Genomic DNA, 25,351 nt, shown 5'->3' on the forward strand with positions numbered 1-25,351 from the left:
ATAAACAAATTTCATTACATTCATAGAAAATATTCAATTTAAGCCGCCATAAAGTTAACTAATTCAAACTAGTATTTTTCAAAAAGACTAAAATATCATTTAAAAATAAAATTTTAATTTTTTGCATTAAAAAATTTAAAAATATTAATTATCGACTCACAAAATCCAAGTACATAGTATTCATAATATAAAAACAAATACTTAAAATTTAAATATTTATAAATTTATACATTTCATATAGGATGATCAGTATTATTATTTGAAAAAAAGAACAAAATGAATTTTATTAAACTTAATACTTTTAAGACAACAACTTCTTAGTTAAAAATATAATTATCTTACTCAATATTAATATAATCATATTTACTATTTGAAAATTTATTATTAATGTACACATAATTTTTTTTATATAAATACTAAATTCTAATACAAAAAATATAGAATATAATCAAATCTGACTCCATATTTATGGGTTCTCCTGCACCGAAGGGAGACTCCTCATCTACGCCGCCGCCTAAACCACCAAATAGACTACCAAATGCGAATTTTATGAAGCCTTCCTTCAAGGAAAAAGTGGTGGGACAACCGTTGGAACCCAATGTGGTCCACAATCTTGTAGAAGAGACTTTTCTAAGACTGGAATTAAAGGAAGGTAACTTTCTCTTGTTGAAATTCACTGTTGAAGCTAGCAAGTTCGAGAAGTTATGTGAAACATGGAGGAAATGCTTGGTAGTAAAATTACTGGGGAAAACATTGGAGTATTTAACTATAAGGGATCGCCTTAAGGGTTTATGGTTTCTATATTGTCAATTTTGATGTAGAAGCGGACAGAGAAAAGGTTATGAACGATGCCCTTGGATGGTGTTTGATCATTACTTCGCAAGTTCAACCCTGGTCCCCGAAATTGTCAGTAGCGGATGCAACCATTGATAAAACGCTTGTATGGGTTCGTTGTCCTCAACTTGTTATGATGTTTTTTTTTTGTTAGTAATTTTGAGTCATATATATATATATATATATATTATAATTGAATAAGTTATGACTGTTATATTATTAATTAAAATATTAGAGTAGTCTAATTAATATAAAATTATAATTAAGGATATATATATCATGAAATACTAATTGTGCAGATATCATTACTGATATCATAATTTGATGAGAAACTAAATTATAATAATTAAATTTAGATATTTTACATATTATTGTTTGATCTTACCTTTTAGTAAAACGTAACTTCCAACAATACTTAGATGCATTGTTCACTTAAAGGTTTTAGTGCATCATATATATATATATATATATATATATATATATATATATATATATATATATATATATATATATTGTGGAGGTCGTTGTAGTAAATTAAAATAACAATCATGAGATTCTAAAATTTAAAATAAATAAATAAAGTTAAAATAACTTATCCTAAAAATGTTTTAATTTTGGATTTGGTGCATCAATGCTCAAAATTTAGCTATGATATATCATTTTAATTGTTTAGCATTTAAATGAGCTAATTGAATCAAGATATCAACAAAGTGACCTCTCTTGTGTAGATTGTTCATTCGAAATGTTAACGTATGTGATTATTTATATGAATGGTGATTGACCCAAAGAAAAGTTATCATTTAACTAATTTAGATACATATATGATGTTAAACGTGTGATAATTATGAGGTTTTGCATTTGAATGATAAATCACATCAAAAGATGAGTTTGTTATTTGATATGCTTTTATTATCAATGTTTGAACATTACAACAAGGATATCACTAGTAATTAATACCATTGTCCAAAGACAGACTTGATATTAATGGTGCACTAGATATCTTGAGATGGGTTATACCATTATTTAAATGCATGATTGTTCTGTGAGCTTATTGTATTATTTGTTTTGACCTTTCAAGGTGTTGTTTCTATATCTGTCAATTTGAATTTGGCTCTTGTTCTTAATGGTACAAATTTTAAGGACTGGAAAGAGAACATGCAAATTGTTCTTGGCTGCATGGATCTAGACCTTGCATTAAGGATTGAGAAACCCCCTTCTCCTAGCATTCCAATACCTCTGAACAGAGGAAAATTCATGAGAAGTGGGATCACTCAAATCGCATGAGTGTTAGTCGTTATTTATAACTAACTTTTGCATTAAATAGTTACATAAAATTAGTCTATTTCCCCCAATTTGTGGTTCTTTTTGTAGGAATTGTACATATTTTCATGTTTAGTTTGATTTTATATAGTAGATACTCTCATTTTGTGAATTAATGTTGAAACCATTTCAGTTTAAGGTTCAACCAACTAGGAGACAACTGTTGTGTCACTAAGCAAGGCATATGCGCTAAGCGAGTGACATCCGCTAAGCGAGACATGCAACTTGCTTAGCGTGTTGAGAAACTCTCAAAGATGATCAATCAGAGATGTGCTCGCCTAGTGCGCCGCAAGCTTGCCGAGCTAGTCGTTTGTCTCTTCTCGCGCTCAGTGTGCTCAACTCGCTAAGCCAAAATTCACTTACTCTCGCTTTAGTGAGCCAATCTCGCTAAGCGAGCCTTCAGAATCTGAAACATCAAGGAGCCTTTAAAACACTGAAGTTGGCAGAAACTAAGAAGAGGAGTCAAAAAATAGAGCCAAGGGAGAAGCTAGAGCGACAGAAACGAAGCCACCAAGAGAGTTTAGGTTAGAGGAGTGAGATTAGGGTTCTAGAGGTTGAAGGAGACATCCTCAACCCTCCTGAGCCATTTTCTTCACTAAAAATTTGTTCTTCTTTGTATTGAAAGCTCATTACTTGTAATGGAAGGCTAAACCTCTTGGTTGGGAAGTTCTTCTGAACCTTTGATGTAATATTCTTTTACTATCTATTTAATGTTGTTTTTAATTGTTCATTGCTTCTATCCATGCTTATTTTTACATGCTTGTGGCTTGATCACCCCTTTGTATGTATAGTTAGGATTTTTAGCATTGGAAAGTGCTTTAAAGTCTTAGAACTTGATAGAGCAAGCTAGAAAACTGTATGTCTAGGAATGAATTGCAGTGATCTAGTCCATATTATGCTGTAGACTTAATATAACTCTTTTAGGTTGAGTTTGTTGAGGGATCAAAGACGAGGTTTAAAGAGAGTTAGGCCCATTCACTCGAGGGATCTTGGTTTGGGTAATTTCTTAGCATAAGAACACTAGGATAACATTAAATAGAGAAAAATATATAGCAACATCAAGGTAGATTCAGTAGAACAACCCAACGCTTTCTCACTTGACTGTTTTTACTTCTCAAACCGTAGATATTTAGTTTATAGTTAACTAGATTTCCACACAAAAATCCAACTTGATATTTACTTTGCTTTCGATTTATACAAATGTCTGCTCACTGAATATACATTGTCTGAGTGGAACAAATTCCCTGTGGATACGATACTCGTTCTTACCGTTTTATATTATTTGTGCGACTCAGTACACTTGCGAAATAGCATCACAGAGAGAGCGAGCAATGAGTCTTATGATCATTAAGCGCATCATTCCTAAGATCTTTAAGGGTACTGTTTCAGATGATATAACTAGTGCCAAAGAATTCCTTGCTGAAATTGAAAAGCGCTTTGCAAAAAGCGTTAAGGTGGAAACAAGTACTCTTCTTAAGAACTTTAGTTCCATGAAGTATCAAGGCAAATGAAATGTCAAGGAATAAAATATGGGAATGTCAAATATTGCTTCAAAATTAAGGGCACTAAAGCTTGAGCTATCAGAAGATTTGCTTATACATTTAGTGCTAATTACTTTATTTAGTCAGTTTAAGATCTCTTATAATTGTCAAAAGGAGAAATGGTCTCTTAATGAGCTCATTTCATATTGTGTGCAAGAAGAGGAAAGATTAAAGCAAGAAAGGACTAAAAGTGCTCATGTTGTAAGTATATCTAAAGATAAGGGCAAAAGAAAAAGAACTGAGGAGCTCAAGAATGAAGCTGCTAAGGGTCCAGCACAAAAGAAACAAAATCAAGGTGACAATTGTTTCTTTTGTAGTAAGCCTGGACATGTAAAGAAGAAATGTACCAAATATCATGTTTGGCGTGCAAAGAAAGGTATGTTTCTTACTTTGGTCTGTTCTGAGGTCAATTTAGCTTCAGTACCTAGAAACACTTGGTGGTTAGATTATGGTGCCACTATTAACTTCAGTGTTTCAATAAAGGGTTGCCTAAGCTACCGTAAGCCAATTGATTCTGAAGGATGAATATATGTTGGAGATGGTAAATCGGTGGAGGTGGAAGCTATAAGGCACTTTAGATTATTATTATGTACTGGTTTTTATTTGGATTTGAAAGACACTTTTGTTGTACTGTCATTTAGACGGAATTTGGTTTCAGTTTCTTATTTGGACAAATTGGGTTATTTGTGTTCATTTGGAAACAATGTGTTTGGGTTGTCTTTCAATTCAAATATTGTTGGAACTGGTTCACTCTTGGCTTATGATAATCTTATATTTACTTGATATTGTGCCTTCTTATGGTGAATCCTTTAATGCGGAATTGCATGGTACTAAGCGTAGAATTGATAATACAAACTCAGGAGCATTATGGCATAAGTGCTTAGGTCACATTTCTAAGAACAAAATTGAACGACTTGTGTCAAACGAAATCTTGGATTCCATTAATTTCACAAGCTTTTATGTTTATGTTGAATGCATTAAAGGTAAACAGACCAAAAGCAAAAAATTAGGTGCATATAGAGCTACAGACGTCTTGAAATTGATACATACGGACATTTGCGGGCCATTTCATACACCTTCATGGAATGATCAACAATATTTTATATCATTCATAGACGATTACTCCAGATATGTATACTTGTTTCTTATACATGAAAAGTCGCAATCTCTGGATGTGTTCAAAACATTTAAAGTTGAAGTTGAAAATCAACTCAACAAAAGAATCAAGAGTGTCAGATCTGACCGTGGTGGTGAATACTATGATAGATATGACGGTTCAGGTGAATAACGTCCGGGACCTTTTGTCAAGTACCTAGAGGAATGTGGAATCGTCCCACAGTACACCATGTTGGGGTCACCTAGCATGAATAGTGTCACTGAAAGATGAAACAAAACTCTTAAGGATATGGTAAGAATCATGATTTGTCATTCTAACATACCAAAGTCACTCTGGGGAGAGGCACTAAAGACTACAACTTACATTCTAAATAGAGTGGCAACCAAGGCAGTTGCCAAAACACCTTATGAGCTTTGGGTTGGGCGAAAGCCTAGTCTGAAACATTTTCATGTATGGGGATGTCCAGCTGAGGCAAGACCTTATAAGCCAAATGAAAGGAAACTGGACTCCCAAACATTGAGCAGATACTTTATTGGCTATTCTGAAAGATCCATGGGCTATAAATTTTATGATCCCAAATAAAAGACAATTTTTGAGACAAGAATCGTCACATTCTTTGAGGATATTGAGTTTAGGGGGAGAATAAGGTTAGAAACTTTGTCTTAGAGGAAGAATGAGTAACAATTCCAGAATCGATTCATACAGTTGCTTTTGATAAAGAAAATTTGGAACCTCTACAAGATATTGTTATTGAATCTCCCACTCAAGATAATTTGGTCGTTCATGAAGAACAAACTCAAGATCCTCAAGAACCTATGCTTCATGAGCCAATACCTTTGCGGAGATCTACAAGAGAAAGGAGGAATGTTATTCCATATGATTATGTGGTATTTCTCCAAGAACATGAGGAAAATAATGGTATGATGAAAGATGACCCAGTCAACTTCTATCAAACCATGCAAGATTCCAACTTAGAAAAGTGGATTGAAGCAATGAATGAGGAGTATAAGTCCACGCAAGACAACAAGGTTTGTGAACTTGTCCCATTACTAGAAGGTGTGAAACCCATTGGTTGCAAATGGATATTTAAGACCAAACGGGATTCCAAAGGTAATGTGGAGAGGTATAAGGCTCGTCTTGTGGCGAAGGGCTATATCCAAAAGGATGGGATTGACTTTAAAGAGACTTTCTCTCCAATTTCATCGAAAGACTCTTTTAGGATAATCATGGCTCTTGTTGCATATTATGATTTGGAGCTTCATCAAATGGATGTCAAGACGACATTTCTCAATGACAACATTGATGAGACAATTTATATGGTGCAGCCAGAAAAATTTGTGTCAGGAGACCCAAAGAATATGGTTTGCAAACTAACAAAATCTATTTACGGGCTAAAACAGGCATCTCGTCAATGGTAAATTTCATCAAGTAATTCTCTCATTTGGTTTCGAGATGAATCTTGCTGATGATTGTGTGTATCACAAATTCAGTGGGAGCAAGTACATTTTCCTGGTCTTATATGTTGATGACATATTGCTTACCACTAATGATATAGGCATGTTGCACGAAACCAAGAGATTTCTATCAAGAAACTTCGAAATGAAAGATCTTGGTGACGCCTCCTTTATATTAGGAATTTAGATACACCGAGATTGATCTTGGGGTATTCTAGGATTATCACAAAGGAGCTATATCGAAAAGGTACTTAAAAGGTTTGGCATGCAACAATGTAAATTCGGGGATACTCCAGTTGCTAAGGGAGACAAGTTCAGTCTCAAATAGTGCCCAAAAGGAAATTTGGAAATTCAAGAGATGCAAAAGATTCTCTATGCATCAGCTGTAGGGAATTTAATGTATGCCTAAGTATGTACGCATCCAGATATAGCATATATAGTTGGGGTATTAGGTAGATATTTAAGCAATCCAAGAATGGATCATTGGAAAGCAACCAAAAGAGTTATGAGGTATTTGAAGAGAACAAAGTATTATATGCTCACATACAAGAGGTCAGATCAGTTGGAGATCACTGGGTATTCTAACTTGAATTTTGCAGGATGCCTAGATAGTTTGAGATCCACTTCAGGTTACATTTTCATGTTAGCCGGTGGTGCGGTTTCTTGGCGTAGTGCCAAGCAAACCCTTACTGCTTCATCCACTATGGTGGTAGAATTTATGGCATGCTATGAGGCATCAAATCATGGAATATAGCTGAAATTTTTTGTCACGGGGCTGCAAATTGTGGAAGGAATTGAAAGACCAATTATGTTATATTGTGACAATAAATCAGTTGTATTGTATTCTAACAACAATAGAAGCTCGACCAAGTCGAAGTATATTGACATCAAGTTCTTAATTGATAAGAAAAGGGTACAGAGTGAACAAATTTCCATAGAATACTTAGGGACAAACTCCATGATAGCAGATTCTCTTATTAAGGGACTTCCACCCAAGGTCTTTCATGAGCATGTTGCTCACATGGGTGTTTTACAGTTCAAGGAATCTTTGGTTTAGTGGGAGTTAGTCATTTTTATGTATTTCATGTTCTATGTTAGATTTTATGTATACATACATTGACTTTTGGATATATTTGGTTATATGTGTGTGTGTGTGTGTGTGTTTCATTGTTCAGTTATTACACTTTGTATATTAAGGTTATTAAATGATCTCATTGAGGTAAAGTATGACAGTTGAAAATAGACTTGTATAGGCCACCTTCACGTAATTTTCAAGCTATACATTTCATGATGATTCTATGTCATTTGATTCTGTTAGCATCAGTGATCATTGATGGGTTTAGTTGTGATTGATACAATGAAAACTACTTTGGTTCTACGTGTGGATGTAATCAATGGACAAGATTTTGGGAATATGCTCAAGGTGTATAATGGCAAATTTTGAACTCATAAAGTCTAACACATTCATAAGGATTGTAAGAATATATATATATATTTGTGACCAGTGGGAGATTTTTAGCAATTTTGGATCACACACACACACACACACACACACACACACACACACACACACACACACACACACACACACACACACACACACACACACACACACACACACACACACACACACACACACACACACACACACATATATATATATATATATATATATATCACATAATTAAATGCGTTAGGACCATTATATTATTAACCAAAATATTAAAGTGGTCTAATCAATATAAAATTATGGCTAAGGGCATATATGTCATGAAAGGCTAATTGTATAGATACCATTAGTGATATTATAATTATAATTTGATGAGGGGCCAAATTATAATTATCAAATTTGGGGTAACTGATGACAGTTACCAATATAAGAGGTTATGGTTCCCATTTGTAGAGAGGAGCGACATACATATAATTTCGCTTTTCTTTTTCTCTTTATCCCCATTAGAAGAGAAAATTCAGAGAAGAAAATAAAGCTCACTACATTTGGAAGATCATAAAACCAATATTCTAATCAATCTCTCATCATCATTCCATTATGGCTAGTCCAGGTACGCTTCCGCATTTAATTTTATCATGATTATGAGTATGGGAACACAATGGGGTTTCATTCATCTTTATGCAGTAATTTCTCTCTACATGGATAGAAAGCATGTGGTTAGGATTAATGATTGTCTGTTAGAATCAAATTAGGTTGATTGATTGAATCCTTACAGTTATCGCTTGCATCGGCCATTGGCAAACCAGTTAAAGTAGATTTGAATACCCTTAGTATGGCCAGAGGATGTTTCACAAGAGTTTGTGTAGAGATTGACCTAAATCTCCCAATGGTGGGTAACATTGCTTGAAGGGAAAATGATACCATGTTGAGTACGAGGGCCTGCATCTTCTTTGCTCGACATGTGGTTGCTATGGCCATGTGGTATGTAACTACCCGCCGTCAACTACCCTACAGAGGTGGACTCAGGTAACCCTAGCTTCTAAGGAGAAGAATCTGGATCAGGCTAAGATCTCGAAGGATCAAGAATTCCTCCAGAATATCCTGCCACAGAATTCGCAGGACACCAATGGGGAGTTCTTAGTGGTTGTGCAAAAAAAAAAAGAAACAAATCCCGAGGACAAAGGAATCTATGAAATCAATCATTGGGCTAACTTTTTGCAAGCCCCTGTTCCTTAAAAGATTATCGCATAAATCAAACCATGACACGTGGAGGTGTCATAGTGACTGAGGAAAATACCTAAAAAGCCCTTAACCAGGAAGAAAGCAATGGTCACATGAATACTAAACCTAATGTGAAGAAAAGATCCAACCCCACTAGGTTGGCCAATACTGCTCATGTGGGTCGTTCCTCTTCGTCCAAGCAAGTCAATCAGCCTTTGCATCAGGACCCAAGTGGAGACAAGCAACCAGATGTGAACTTGGGGTATGGGGTGTCTCGCTTGGTCCCCAATACAACTATGGTCGTGCATCAAAAGCATAGTCTAGTTGTTATACAAGGAGGGGTTCATGCATTATCATCCATGGATGTGGAGTTAATGGGTTCTGGTGATCCTCACACTATTTTGAATGAATCTGCACTTTCACGGGAAGTGGAGATTTAAATTTAAGTGAGGTTTGAAATCTTCTCTTATGTTTTTATGATGTTGTACAAAGACTTTTCCATCCTTTCATGGAACATCTGTGGCACAGTTAATGCTAAAGGTCATTGTCATGCTAAGGAGTTGATATGTTTGTATGATTTTTCCCCTATTCTTTTGCTTGAAACTGATTGCCTCTTGTGGCGACAACGCAATTCTAGCAGGAGTTGGGTTATAAGGTCTTTCATATAGTGGAAGCAGTTGCACATGTCAAGGGAATTTAGATTCTCTCTCTCTCTCCATAATTTAGACTTTTCAGTGTGAGTATGGAGAGTTTTGAGCAAGTTGTTTCTTTCAATATCTAGTGCAATTCTCAGATTTGGGTTGTACTACTATATATATGAGTTTGCAATTCCAAACTAGGACCAAACTATGGGAGTATTTGGCTAATCTTTGTATTAAAATCAAGGATTCTTGGCTCTTGGTTGGGGATTTTAATGAAATCACTAAACCCTCAGAGGTTAGGGGTGGTAATTTCTCCCTACCAAGAGCCAGCCAATTTCTGGACATAATGGATAAGTGCGATTTTCTAGACCTTGGTGTTGTTGGCAATCCCTTTACATGGTGTAGGAGGAAGAAAGGCACTAGTCTAGCGAAAAGGCTTGATAGGCATGCCTGGAGAATGAAATTTCTAGAAGCCTGTGCTGAAAATATCTATAGAGTTTTACTCAGACCATTCCTCAGTCGTCCTTATTAAGTGTGGTGGACTCCCCTTCAAAAGAAGTGTTCATCCTTTTCGATTTCAGGCGGCCTAGGCCACACACCGAGACTTTGACAACGTTGTTTGAAAGGATTGGATGAAGAGCTTTTTCTCCCTATCTTCTTGCTTAAAGCATGTTCGCAAGGACCCTCTTATCTTTAATCAACGAGTGTTTGGTGACATTCTTCGGAGGAAGAGAAAGGTGGAGAATAGGCTAAAAGGGGTGCAACATAGACTTGAGAAAGACTCACATTTGGAATATGAGGAAATCCTTCTCCAAGAAGAGTTCCTTTGGTTCCAAAAGTCAGGGGAGAATTGGGTCTGCTTTGGAGATAGGAATATGTGTTTTTTCCATACCCAAACTATTGTTCAACGCAATAGAAATAAGATCCATGGCCTTTTTCTTTGATGATGGGTCTTGGCAAACTGACCCCGCTTTTCTGGAACAAGAAGTTGCTGGGTATTGTTGTTCCCTCTTTTATGATGATATTCTTGTGATTCCTTATCCTAACCTTATAGGACTTTGCTTAATATTGGAGAGGAGGGCTATCATGCCTTTTTGGAAAATGTTACTAGAGAGGAAGTAAGGACTGCTATTATGGGGATGAAATCCTTCAAGGCACCAGGCCTGGATGGATTTCAATCTTTTTTTCTATAACCAATATTGGCCAATTATTGGTGATGACTTGTGGAAAACAGTAGTTAAGACGTTCTCAGATGGTCATGCAAATTCTGCTTTACTAGAGACTCTCCTCGTCCTTATTCCTAGGTTTGATCACCCAAATTGTTTGAAGGATTTCTGCCCGATCAGCTTATGCAACGTGGCCTAGAAGATGATAACGAAGATCCTAGTCTCTAAACTTCGTCCTTTTTTTAAATGATCTGGTGGGTCCTTTCTAGGGGAGCTTTATCTCGGGATAGGTTTTTCATCATATCTCTAGTACAAAGGCAAAATATGGTTCATGTGCTATCAAAATTGACCTGGAAAAGGTGTATGATCAGATTAATTGGAATTTCCTTCAAGACACCCTCCAAGAGTTTGGTTTTCCTTATCGTATCATTCAGTTAATCATGTGAGGGATTTGAGTATCTAGATTGTTACTCTTGTGGAATGGCTCTCGTTTGGATCGAGAGCTTTTCTCCTTTAGAGGCCTCCAACAAGGTGACCCTCTATCGCCATATTTGTTTGTCCTCTGCATGGAGCGTCTTGCTCTATGCATACATGATCTCACCTCCCAATGAATTTGGCGGCCCATTTTAGTTTCAGATGATAATCGACTCGTTCCTTACCTTATGCTCGTTGATGACATTTTTCTCTTCATTAATGCGATAGGAGACTAAGCCTATTTGGCATCTTTGACCCTTTAGAACTTTTTCCAAACATTTGGACTAAAGCTTAACTTGGATAAATCTAGCATGTATTGTTCTTAAAGGATGGCTCCTGTCTTGAGAGACCTCATTAGCAATACTCTTAATATTGTGCATGCTCCTAGTCTTGGGAAGTACCTTTGCCTGAAGTTCATTCATGGACGTTCTAAAATAGTGGACTTTCTCCTTGTGGAGCGCATCCATAACCCTTGGCCTCGTGGAAGGGGAAGCTTCTTAACCAAGCAAGTAAACATTGTTTGACGTAGTTGGTCCTCCATGCCTTCCCTATTTATCCTATGGAGGCTTCCTGGCTCCCTCAAAGTATTTTTCAAGCTATTGACAAAGCTAGTCGGGTTACGATTTGGAACAAGGTTGGAGCATCTCTAAGTTGGCACTCAGTGAGCTGAAGTACTGCCTCCAAGCCTCTTTGGGTGACCTGGGGCTTAAGGACTCGAGATCAATTAATACTTTCACTTCTGGGTAAATAAGGTTGGCATTTGATGAACTCTCCCATAAGTCATGGGTTAATGTTATGAGGCATAAATATCTTAGGGAGCACAATGTTTTAAATGGTCCTATCACTAATCGTGGGTCCTTCGTTTAGCAGAGCATCCAGAAGGCAATTGTGTCCTTTCAAGTTGGGTTTGGTGTGAGATTGGGAGATAGTCAATCTCCACTTTGGCATTTAGACTACCTTGGTAGGGGTAACTTAGTCTCCAGGTTCCTTACATTCATATTCGTGACTCGCGAGCTTTGGTTGAGAGTGAGTAATGGTAATGGTAGTCTTCTATCCCACACAAATTTATTTGCTTGGACCCAGGCTGTTCTATCTAATAATGACTGTGCTTATAAGGTTTTGGAGGCTTGGTGGGCGTGGAAGTGGTGTAATTAGGTGATTTTCTCCCCCCTAATTTGGTCTTTTCAGTTTATCAAAAAGATCCATTGCTAAGGATATTGCCTTCAATCAAGTTTAGTTTCAAAGGATCTGGTTTCTAGTAAAAGGTTGACTTGGACCTCTCCTCCCCCTTTATTGAATGAAGTGAAATTAAACGTGGATGGGAGTGGTCATTATGAGCCACATGTGATGGAGGTTGGTGGGTTGATTAGAGATGGTGTTGGAAGATGGCTCTTCAGGTTTGCTCGTCATTGTGGTTTGGGCAACCCTCTTCTTTCTGAGCTCTTTGCTTTAGAAGCATCTCTTAGGAGTCATATTGTATGAACATGGTGGAGTTGCTTATTGATTGGCCAAATGAGTAGATAAGCATGTATGCTCATGCAAATACTAATTCATTCTATTAGGAGCTTCATGAAGAGGGATTGGTCCTTTTCTCTTTGTCACGTGAATACGAAGGTGAATTCAGTTGTCGATTTCTTGGCCGAATGGGGCGCTAGGATGACAAAGTCAACTCTTTCCTGGCCACTCCCCCAAATGAAGTGCTCGAAATCCTTCATAGGTACTCCTTGGCTGCTATGTAGTCCTTTGTTTAGTTTATTCTTTATTTCATGTATTTCGCACCAAAAAAAAAAACTTGTGCAATTCCATGAACCACACGGGTTTAAAATCTAGTATTCTAGTAATTTATTATGAAGTCTCCCTTTTAAAAAAACTTGAATTTGATTAATATATATTAGTTTTTTAGATGATATCACGTCATCCATTATATGATGATAAAAAATTAAAATAATTTTTTTAATAAAAAAAATTTATTAGGTATCCAAAATAAAAATCATTTATCAAAGACTTCAACCATATTTAAGCCAAATAAATTTTACTAAAAAGATAAGGAGTATAAATATAATTTAGTCATATAAAATTAGTACACATTACATGATTATATAACAAAATCGAGTTGTTACATGAAGATGACGATTGTGTTCACTCTTCCTTTTCTTAATTAGGTTTCTCTATTCATCAACAAAGGAATTTCTCTTTCATATTTTCCTAAGCATATATTCTTCTTAAGCATGTTTTCTCCTTGAATGTTGGTTATAGGATATTTTTAATTAAAGGAATTTCCCCTAAATTTTCTTTGTGTGCTTTTGCTGGTTGACTGACCTCTAGTTGTATCCTTTTCCTGTGGATTTTAGTTGTGGGTGTTAGCTTCCCCTCTTCAACAAAAAAAATCAAACACTACATTAATAATTAGATACTCCTTTACACTTGGTTTGGATAGGAAGCGAAATGAAACGATTTAATTGATTCATGTTTTTTTAGAGGATTAAAGAAATATTGATTGATGTATTTTTTTAGTGAAATTTTGTATTGTTTAGAATGATAGATTTTGAAGATTATGATATAAAGTGATTTAATTCCATGTTTGGTTATAAGGAAAATTAGAGGAAAATAGTTGAAAAATATCATTAAAACATAACTTCATTCATATAAATAAAATTAATTTTAAATAAAATATTATTTGAAATACAATTTCAATTCAATAATTTGACAAAATTGCAAAATATATATATTAATTATTTTATATATAATTAATTTTTTAATTAAATATCTTAAAACAATTGTTTGAAAATTAACTATTTCAAACAAAATTATTTTCACATACACTCTAATTTATTTTCTTTAAATTAAATTCAATCATTGCATCTTTTTAATACAAAAAATATAACTGCATGAGTGCGTGATAAAAAAAAAACGATGTGCATGTATAAACAGGTACAACAACACTCCAAATTCCTATTTCCTTTCAAAATCACAGCAATGGAAAAGGGAAATGGAATATTGAGTGTTGGATCAAGCCGAGAATCTAGAATATGGTGTTGAGTAGATTCTTTCAAAAAATTTACCAAATCATTTTGAATAGCAATTAAAAATACTCCTTTAAATCAATCAAAGTTTTTTCAAAAGAGTTTTAGAAAACAAACTTTTATGATGATCCTTTGAAATCAATTTCACTCCTAAGATTATTACAAAACTCAATAGTTATAAAGAATAAGAGAATCACACAAGAGTTTATATTGATTTAGTTCAATTTGGACCTATATCCAGCTTGTTCTAAGTCACCTGAGAACATCCACTATATAGAAAACACTAGGACAAACACTATGCACACAAAATTCTCTAATATAAAACAAACCTTTCTCTTGAACCCTACAAGAAAAGATTCAGAATTGAAACCCTATCAATTCTTCAACATCCCTAATAACTCTAACCAAAAAGACAAGGATAGAATACGCCTAAAAAGTGTAAATCTTTGATCTTCAATATGTCTTCACAAGTTGATCAATTCATGATTGTAAAATGAGTGATTCTTTGATCAACTTCAATCTTTAGACTTACTGTCATACTATTTTCTTTTATGACTCTCTTAAAAGGGTTTTTTTTCTTACACTAAACGAATTAAAAGTCACTTAAAAAGATTGAGAATTGAAACCCTATCAATTCTTCAACATCCCTAGTAACTCTAACCAAGAACAACACTCTAAAAAGATTAAAAAGACAAGGATAGAATACGCCTAAAAAGTGTAAATTTTTTATCTTCAATATGTCTTCACAAGTTGATCAATTCTTGATTGTAAAATGAGTGATTCTTTGATCAACTTCAATCTTTAGACTTACTGTCATGCTATTTTCTTTTAGGACTCTCTTAAAAGGGTTTTTTTTTTCTTACATTGAACGAATTAAAAGTCACTTAAAAAGAAAACACATAGAGCTATTTATAAATTTTGACAGTTAAAATAGATCTAATCGATTATAAAAACAAATAATCGATTAATTCGTCAAAATCCCTTTGTTCTATAATTCCAAAAACTAGTTAATCGATTATTAGAAGGGGTAATCACTTAATTAGTTTCAATCTAAGAATTTCAGTTTCTCTTGTGTTGAGTGAATAATTAATTATCATGTGTGATAATCGATTATAGATTCACACACAGAGTTTCTCTTTGTTTCCAGGAATTAGGTAATCGATTATCAAATGGAGTAATCGATTATCCTAAGTTGTGAAATCTTTTTTCTTCTGAAACTAGCTTGGACAGTCAACTACCAAATGAGACAATCAATTAATTCGATGCTGTTAGCCAAATTTCAAATAAAAGTGGGCCCTTTAAGAAACTCAGAGAAAAAAAATCTTCATTTACCTCATAACTATCAAGCACTAAGCATGAAAAAGATAAAACTATATCAGACACACATGCCTAGACTAAAACAACTAATATAAATGTCTCATCTATCAAAACATGTTAGGCATTACAAAATTATCAAAACAAAACTAAACTAGGGACTTCATGCTCTTCAAGAGTTTTGTTCTAACATTGAGGCCCATGGCATTTTATCACTTTCTCCTTCCTAATTTCCTATCAAACAAATAAGGGAAATAATGTTGTCGAATGTCAAGCTAAATTACCAACATTAACTAATTTAGAGTCAATTTTTCTTTTATAATTCCAAAAACTAAAACGACATGTTATTTTACTCTCATCGATAGTAATACACTATACAAAAAAAGGATCAAAACGTGGGGAAAGGAATAGTTCCAATATAATGAAATAAGAAATATGGAGAAAGACCGGAATTTGTTTCAGTAGGCAGAGTTACTTCTCCAACTCTCTTCTGCCGTTCTGCTCCTCTTCTTAAAGGGCAGAGCCAAAATTTGTCTGTATATTTGTTTTCAATATGTTTTTGTGTTGTTGGTCTTTTTTAGACTTGCACATTATTTCGCAGTTCCTGGCCCATGGTTTCAATTGGGAAGAACATGACACATATTCCTGAAACAAGAGATACGATCTCAAACAGAAGGACAGCTGCAGTTTGATGACATCCATGTACTAAACCCACAGCTACCAAAGGACATATCATTCCACCAATTCTGCCCACCGAACTTGCAATTCCCACACCAGTTGTTCTAACTGATGTTGGGTACATCTGCAGTTCATTTTAAATTTCAGTCATGTATAAAGAAGTATTAGATCAAAACATTATTGTCTTACACCCTGTCAAACCACATCCAGCATTTATCTTATATATTGAGAATAAATATTGTACTTCATACAATTCATTTTTTAATTAGTGGAAGGGAGATTTCTGTAACATAAAGGACAATTTTCGTATCGAAATACAAAGTTTATATTTAATCAATCTCTCTCTTACATTTTTAGTTTTCACTAAATTTTAACTAATAGTAGAGTGAGTGTTAGAAAATCTATTGCTAGCATTCCTCTATTTCAAATACTCTCTGATTCAACAAGATAATTAAAAATTATTTTGCAATATAGTAGCATACATTACCTCGGGTGCATATATATACACAATTGTGAAGGTTGCTGTGATGCATATGCGAGCTAGAAATAAAAAGCTCGTTGTTAGGCCTTCAGGCAGATAGAATAATAATGGGAGAAGGAAAATACAGCACATGAAGAACATGATTGACATTGAGAGTTTACGACCGAGTTTATCTACTGCTGCAGCTGACAAGAGAAGCCCTGGTAGCTCTATGCACAAAATTAAGTTATGTATCAGTTATGCATTTTCCTGCATTTGTCAAGTAAGAAAACTCTGAAATCAATAGGAAAATACCTGCAAAACTAGCAATAAAAACACTCTTGTATCTAACATCCTGGGACTTCTCTGTCTGCAATTTATCTGACATGCATTTACTATGTCCGTTTAACTCAGTGGTCAACAAAACAAGGCCATAATACGAAAAAGCATTGCCAAAGAACACAGCCCATAATAGAAGGGTTGACCTTGCCAATTTCGGTGAGAGAAGCACTAACAACGATGAGATAGCACCTAAATTGGAAACTATTCCTTTAGGATGTTCATCTTCATTTGTTCTTGGTGAGAGCAAGCGTGCGTCCTCTGTAGGGTTATCAATTTTGTGTAACTCAATTTCATGCTCAGAAACAAGGATACCGGAAGGAAGTTCTCTTCCATTTACTCTTGCTATTTTCTCCAAAACATTAATTGCATCAGCTGTTCTACCTTTCAAACATAGGTATCTTGGTGACTCAGGAGTCACTTTGTAGAACAGAAGAAGGAAAGACGTGGGAAGAGAAGACAGTGCAAGAAGCCATCTCCAACCCAGTTTTGGCATCACAATCTGCAAGGAATGTTACACCAGGTGAAACCATCAGCTCTATAATTTGTCAGTCATGCAACAAGAATAGAAACTACCACAATAATATCAAACTTAGAAAATTTGTCATAACATTTGCAAGATTATTCCAAATTAAGATACACTCCTAAGAATAGAGGGTACAGCAATAGCATTTTCCTAGGTGAAATAAAGAAAGTACACATCTCTCAGGGGATTGTATCTCAGAGAGAAAGCTAGCAACTTACTTAGTTCTTGAATCTTGGGTAAATTAAAAAATAGGCTTAAAGAAGTTTAAGTAATAGCAAAATGTCTGAGTTGTTGATCATTTAATATCAATTTAAAGAATATGACATGTATCTAAGCCCATGGACCATTTCTGAGGGTGAAATAAATTTTAAGAACATGCTTGCAATTTAATGAAAATTTTGAAAGGAAATGAACAAAATTTACCCATGCAAGTGAGGCCTCAAAAATTGTACCAAGAGTCCAAAATGCTGAAAAGACAACCATCCAGGTACCTCTATTGGGAGCAGGAACAAACTCTAGAAACCAAGATGATAATACAGGGCCACCTCCCAAACCAATCCCAACCAGAGAACGGAGGACAATTAAAAATATATAGTTAGGAGCAAATGCACTAAGAAAACCAGCCAAAGCAGTAACTGTCGCTGTGATAAGGAATCCTTTCCTGAGTTTTTAAAGCAAGCCAAAGAAAAAGATAAATGTTATTAAATGAACCAGCAATGGCAAGTATACTTGAAAACAAAGCATTTATGACATAATAGGAGGCACAAGATTTTATTTTTTATTGTTAATTGTTAGTATTTTGTTGGGGGAGTCAAACCCATGACCTCTCACCCCCTTCTCCGGTCACTACTAGACCAACCTTATAACTCCTAATTGGAGGCACAAGATAACTTGATATAATATGTTCGGCATAGCCTGGTACCATCCATATATATAAATCCATTGGAAGATTTTAATGAGGTATGGCTAATCCTAGATTTGATAAGCAGGCCATTCCCCCGCCCCCAAAAAATGAAATACTAATTCACATATGCCAGAGCAACTAACAAATGAACTAGTGGAAAAAAGAAACCTACCTCCTTCCATGTTTATCTGAAACAATGCCCCATGAGTATGCACCAATTAGCATGCCAGCAAAAACCACACTGGTTATCAAACTCTCTTCATGAGCGGAAAGATTCCATGCAGTTTGAACTGCAGGGCCTACAAAAGAGAGTAGCATCATTTCCATTGCTTCTGAAACCCAACCTACACCAGCATAAGCAAGCACGAGAATTTGGAAATTTCCAAAACCCAAAGCCACAAGAGCATCATCTACTGTGTAGGTTGGGCCTTCAGCCCCCGTCTACAATTTCAGAATGATTAAAATTTAGTGCACATACAGGAATAACCAGAAATTGAAAAAAAAAAATACCAAATCGAAAACGAGATAAAATAAATGATGAATCAAGTAATTTAATTTGTACCATTTTGTTTTCGAAAGAAAGGTGTGTTCGAGACGTTGGATCTTGCCCTTTTTTCTACCCGATCTTCTCAGCGTAATCAAAATGCCGATGATTGTCGCATACTTGGAGTATTTGAAGAAAAGAGAGTTGAATTTGAAACTGAGTTCTGATTATTTCATAAACATATACTCCACTTTCAACCTCCATACCGTTGACAACCACGAACATATTCTCTTGTAGGATCCTTTTTTCTCTCAACACCCTTTTTTATTTTTTGCACGTTCCAATTACTAATTTACCCCTTCTTCGAAAGAATGAAATATTTAGGAGTTTATTCATATCTAATTGTGAGTATATAAGAGATATATGGAATACAGAGGAATAATAAATTCAAAATTATTTATAATTTTAATTTAAATTATAACAACTAGTAACCGATTGTTTTATCATATCAATAGTCTAACACGCTCTCACAAGAAGATGGCGGCAAAGACAATGTGAATCTTGTTCACCATAAATTTGTTGTGTGAAAATGTAAGATCTTTGGAGAGAAGATTCACACGTCGATCAAAGTTAACAAATACAAACTTAATCATTAAGCATAAGTCATAACACAAGACTTAACCTCTTAAGAGAAGCAAATAAGCTTAACCATCATAAGGAAAAACAAAAAGGCTTAACCATCATAAGGCAGATGCAAAAAGGCTTAAACACTTAAAAAGGCAAAAGCAACAAAAAGGTTTAACCACCTAAAAAGGCAAAAGCAAAATGACTTAATCACCAAAGAGGGCAAAAACAAAAAATTACTTAACCACCTATAAGGGAGAAGAAGAAAAAAATGGTTTAAGGTTTAACCATCATGAATGACTTCGGATGGAAGACATGATGTGATCCTCGTTATATAACCACCAAGAAGTTTAGGCTTCAAGGAGATGGGTCATTTAGTAATTGGCATATGCTACATTTAATGGATAAATTGGGAGCAATTGTAGGTGATTGTGAAGAAACAAAATAAATAAAGAGAAAAAAAAAGGAATCAATTTAGTTGTTAAGCTCTTATTTCTATGATACCATGTTAAAAGAATGAAATAATTAGGATTTAATTTATATCTAATTGTGAGCATACAAAATATATATATATATATATATATATATATATATATATATATATATATATATATATATATATATATATAATACAAAAGAATAACTCAAAATTATCCACTAAATTATTTATAACTTGAATTTAAATCTATCTATAACTTGAATTTAAAATGTAACAACTTTCAACTAGTTGCTCTATCATATCAATAGTCTAACATTTTTTACACCCCTCCCTTCTTCCTTCTCTTTTAAACCTTTCCTCTTCCTTTGGACCTCCTACTTTCTTCTTCCTCACTTTGTCCCTTCACACCTCTTGCCTCTTTTTCTTCACATTTCATTCTCTCAAGCTTGTGAGTTGTCACCCCACTTTTTCCCTATTCGATGAAGTCTTCATTCTTGTGGGTTTTTCTTTAACATTATTTCATTGTGTCATTTGTTTGTTTAATAAGGATACACATAGACAAAACCAAAATTAATTATCACAATCCATCCTTAGATCATGATTGACGCATAAACTATGATTCACTTAGCTTGACTAGCTTGTTAGACCCTCATTATCAACATATATGAATACTTTATCTAAGAATCAAACAGTTCATACATAATAATCTTCATAATTTTTTAAAACATTGTAGTTATATAATTAGCATTAGCACATTTACATGGTAAAATCACCAACAACTAAAAATACATAGATTGTCTCTATCTTTATCTTTATTCATATCTCTATAACTTGCATAAATGGGAGTGGAGGACATAGATGGGTGTGGAGACGTAGCTCTTTTTTTCCCTTTATCCTTGATCTTTGTTTTGTTTAGTGTTGACTAGCTCAAATGTTTATGATGTATGTTTTGTAAGAGTTTTAATATAACTACGTGTATGTATTGAATCATTTTGATGTTATATTTGTTGATAGTGAGTTATAGTTAATATTATAAAGATTGGATTGGAGTGACAGACAGAACTAGTCAGACCAAAACTAGTCAGACCAAAAATTGTACCAGATTTGGTTCATTTATTGGATCGATTATACATTTAACTTTGGTTCATTTATTGGACCAATTATGCATTTAACTTGGTTAAGACGGCGTTAAATTTTCTCAAATCAGATTTAATCGGTGTAAACTGAACTCAAGCAAAACCGCCCAAGACATGATCCAAGGAAACTTTTTGTAGTCCAAAAAAATGTTACTGCAAATGCTTGTTGCCCGGGCTCTTTTCCATTGGGTACAACTTGCTGACTCTGTTATGCTGCAAATTCACGTGAGTCGAAGAAGAAAAGTATTGAACAACTATTTTTTTTTTTTGTCATATAGCAAGAGGCGTAATGGATATGTGTTTATTACATTTATTATTTTTATCATTTCAAATTAGAATTAGTTTTAATTTATATGTAAAATCAATAAATATTTTATTAAATAATTATTTATTAAAAATTAAATATTTAAATAACTATAGAGAAAGAAAACAAAAGTTTGCCACCCTTCACATAGACGTTTGGATCCGTCTCTGCACTATTCCAATACTTTAAATGTTACATTCATGTGTAAGTGTTTTACTTTATTTTTTTATAAAAAAAATTAAAGAATTCTTCAATAAAATCATATTAAAAAAATTGTTTTTCGCTCTTGAATATTTGTTCAATATTAAAAAAATTTATAAGCGTATAAAAAAAATCATTATTATGTAATAAAATGTTTTTAATATTTAACAATTTGGCCACAATTCACCAAATCATCATTAATATTTAGAAGAAAAAAAAGTCCATGTTGATTTGGTCAAATTTGTTTTAGTCCCAATTTTTTTTAAAAATCTTGTTTTGGTTTCTAATGTCCTGTGCTACCTACATCTCATGTGGCTGACACTTGAATGTCATGTTGTATCCGTTAGTCACCTCAACAAAAATATTAAAAGTTAAGATGAGAAACTAATTTCACTATATTTAAAAATTCGAGAAACAAAACCAATGAAAAAAGTATTTGATAAAAAAAAATGTACAAACTAAAACTAACTTTGATCATTTTTTTGATAAATTAAAAACAAAATAAAAATATATCTACATCTGGATCATACTTCATTTCCTTGCCACAACGAATTTGATTCAATGAGGTAACTCGCCAACTACGGCATTCAAATTAATGACAAGGACTTCGTCAATTGCCGTGTTAGTATGAGAAACCCCACCAAGTCTTGCAAGATCAAGACATACCTTTCTCTGCTACACGATTTTTTTTATATAACTGCACGAAAAATAATTAAACTTTTTTTAACATCTCTCTCTAGTTATCATAACGTGCAACCGCAAATGTCAAAAGTTAAAATGCATACTTCAATTACACCAACAATTGCTCTATAGATTCAGGCATCCAATGTCATCCATTTTTTTTTCATTCTCTCTCCATAGATTATAAAAACTGTTTAACTCTCGTCACGGGTGATTAGATAGTGTTTTAGAGTTTTTTTTTTCTGATTTCACTTTTCATATATTTTTTTCTTAATTTTAAAATAAATTTTAATCAATTAAAAAGAATATATTTAAATAAGTATATTAGAACGTGTTTCTAACATTCTTCTTAAGAACATATTTAAGATTTAAGTCAAGTTCTAAGTTTTTATTGTTAAACTAGCCAAGTCTATTGAAGGAGTCTAACCGAGAATATGTGAATGTTGCACTGGTGAAATTTCAATTCTACTTATAAAAAAAACTACTAAGTCTAATCTAATACTCAACAATAAGGAAAAATACTTTGTTTTTTATTCATGAATCCTTGTTAGTAAAATGAATATATATATACATATAGCTTACAAGAAACTTATAAAAAGAGAAAAGGACAGCAGCAAGCATGGAACATCCCAGATAGAGAGACAGTACGTATTTGAATTTGTTGTCACCCGCCGCTTATTAATATACAAGTGAGAGTTTCTGAATTTGTGGTTGTGGTCACCGAAAGAATGAAGTTATAAGTGGAGATAATCTCCAAGGAAATCATCAAACCCTCTTCTCCAACCCAGGACCATCTTCGTCATTATCCACTCTTTTTTCTCGATCAAGTCTATGATAGCAATTCACCACTGCAACCCATTACGCAGGAGCCACCTACATATGAACACCAAGGGCCCACACGTAAATCTGCATGCACTCACACGAGGCCCTCATACTTGCACGATTACGAGTGAGGTTGTTAGCTGTGTCGGGTATCAGGGGACAACATCTTGGGTTGTAACAGAATATCATTCATTTTGTAGCTAGTATCAATTTCATGTATAAATATGTTAATGCATGAATGAATAAAGCAGAAGAGTTTATCTCTTACCTTTTATCTTGTAGCGCATTAGCATAGCTTCTCTGGTTGTTTGTACCAACTTGGTCCGACCTACCACCCACACACCAGCCAACCATGCCAGACCATAACACCCGTCAATCCACACTGGAACATCTTGAGGAGGCCGTCGCCAAACTCACCCAATCTCAGGCCACCCTCACCCAAGATCACACTACCATCGCCCAAACCCAAACTTCCATGAATTCAAAAATGGGCACCAAGCTCGAACACCTTACTGCCCTCACCTTCCAACCAGCTTCCCCGCAGCACTCCCTGCATCACAACCCCATTCCCTCTCCACACCCCTACAAACCACATATGAAGCTCGGTGTACCTAGATTCGACGGCCAAGATCCAGTTGGCTGGATTTTTAAAATTTTCCAATTCTTTGACTATCAAGGCTTACCAAACCATGAGTGTATCACCGTGGCTTCATTCTACATGGATGGTCTGGCGCTATCCTGGTACCAATGGATGACCCGCAACGAGTTCATCTCCTCCTGGCCTGCGCTACTCCAAGCTTTGGAGTCCAGATTTGCTCTGACATTTTACGATGATCCATAAGGGACACTATTCAAGCTTCAACTGCGAGGTTCAGTGAACGACTACCTCATTGAGTTTGAACGTTTAGCGAATCGAATCATTGGCTTCTCCCCAACGGCGCTACTGAGCTGTTTTATTTCGGGCCTTTACCTTGACCTCCGCCGCGAAGTCCAAGCTCTGCAACCTATGTCCATACCACAAGCAGTTGCGCTTGCCAAGTTGCAGGAAGAAAAGATTCAGGACCGTCTTCGCCATTCCTGCACTTCATATACCCCTTCTGGTCTACTACCTTCACCGCCACCACCCACCACGGTTCCTTCCACCATTAAGCGGCTTTCCGCGGAGGAACTTGTTGTCCGCCGTGACAAGGGGTTATGTTATCATTGTGATGAGAAGTGGATTCTCAGTCACCGTTGCCGCCCTCGCCTCCACTTACTCATTGCAGACGATGATGATGATGATTGCACAAATCTTCCACCAACTAACCCACACTTGCACAACGATGACCATGGTGATCCTCTGGAATCACTTCAGGGTCCTCAGATCAGCCTCAACGCTTTGGCGGGAATGCTGACACAGGAGACAATTTGCCTCTATGGAACCATAGCACACCATCAGGTAATCATTCTCATGGATGGCGGCAACACCCACAATTTCATACAGACTCGCCTCGCTTCCTTCCTCCACCCGGCTCAGGTTCCCACGGTGGCCATGCGAGTCATGATAGGCAATGGCAGCACCATTGATTGCGACACCAAGTGTCCTGAGGTACCCATCCTAGTCTAAGGCCACACTTTTCTTGTTGATTTGTTTCAATTGCCTATAGGTGGTGCAGGCATAGTGCTCGGAGTTCAGTGGTTGAAACAGCTAGGTCCGGTCACCACGGACTATTCCTCGTTGACAATGAGCTTCACGTACGAGAACCAACCCATTACGCTACGTGCAGACGTACCCATCCATCCCAACCCAGCTTCGACCTAACAGGTTAAACGTTTGGCCCAAACCCATAGCATCTCTGCCCTATACCAACTAACCCAAGTCACTACCCCCACCCCCCTCTACCAACATCACACCCACTCCCACTATTCACACCCACCCTGCACTGGATCGTCTTCTTCAACGATACGCAGGTATTTTCCAGGAACCCACCCATCTGCCCCTACCACGCACCATTACCCACCACATCCATTTACAGCCAAACACAAACCTCATTAATGTATGCCCTTATCGGTACCCCTATTCCCCAAAAAATCAGCTCGAAAGGCAAGTCACCATCATGTTGGACGTGGACATGATCCGCCATAGCCATAGCCTATTTTCTTCTCCGGTGTTATTGGTGAAGAAGAAAGATGGGAGCTGGAGGTGTTGTGTTGACTAT

At 35.4% G+C, this 25,351-nt stretch overlaps 2 protein-coding genes across 2 annotated transcripts; one reads left to right on the plus strand and one right to left on the minus strand.

The window, feature by feature from the left end:
* Positions 1-468: 468 nt before the first annotated feature.
* LOC106799645 (uncharacterized) lies at positions 469-2,860 on the plus strand. Its single transcript, XM_041017745.1, has 3 exons — positions 469-652; positions 822-940; positions 2,288-2,860. The coding sequence occupies exons 1-3, from the start codon at positions 469-471 to the stop codon at positions 2,327-2,329; spliced, it is 345 nt and encodes a 114-aa protein (XP_040873679.1). The 3' UTR covers positions 2,330-2,860.
* A 12,688-nt stretch (positions 2,861-15,548) lies between these two features.
* LOC100786568 (organic cation/carnitine transporter 7) lies at positions 15,549-19,239 on the minus strand. The gene is made up of 6 exons (XM_006585623.3): positions 19,025-19,239; positions 18,635-18,903; positions 17,982-18,219; positions 17,009-17,534; positions 16,721-16,923; positions 15,549-16,357 (listed from the first exon to the last, which is right to left on the minus strand). Exons 1-6 carry the CDS (start codon positions 19,025-19,027, stop codon positions 16,133-16,135), a joined length of 1,464 nt encoding a protein of 487 aa, XP_006585686.1. The 5' UTR covers positions 19,028-19,239; the 3' UTR covers positions 15,549-16,132.
* Positions 19,240-25,351: the final 6,112 nt, after the last annotated feature.

Source organism: Glycine max, chromosome 8 (assembly GCF_000004515.6).
Source record: "Glycine max cultivar Williams 82 chromosome 8, Glycine_max_v4.0, whole genome shotgun sequence".
Lineage (NCBI taxonomy): Eukaryota > Viridiplantae > Streptophyta > Magnoliopsida > Fabales > Fabaceae > Glycine > Glycine max.

Coding starts and splice junctions, on each gene's coding strand:
- LOC106799645 (XM_041017745.1), top strand. CDS start 469: ATGGGTTCTCCTGCACCGAAGGGAGACTCCTCATCTACGCCGCCGCCT. Junction 653..821: donor AAGACTGGAATTAAAGGAAG/GTAACTTTCTCT, acceptor ATTTTGATGTAG/AAGCGGACAGAGAAAAGGTT. Junction 941..2,287: donor CAACCATTGATAAAACGCTT/GTATGGGTTCGT, acceptor AAACCATTTCAG/TTTAAGGTTCAACCAACTAG.
- LOC100786568 (XM_006585623.3), bottom strand. Junction 17,535..17,981: donor TTGAGGCCTCACTTGCATGG/GTAAATTTTGTT, acceptor CATTCCTTGCAG/ATTGTGATGCCAAAACTGGG. Junction 16,358..16,720: donor TGTATATATATGCACCCGAG/GTAATGTATGCT, acceptor AATGAACTGCAG/ATGTACCCAACATCAGTTAG.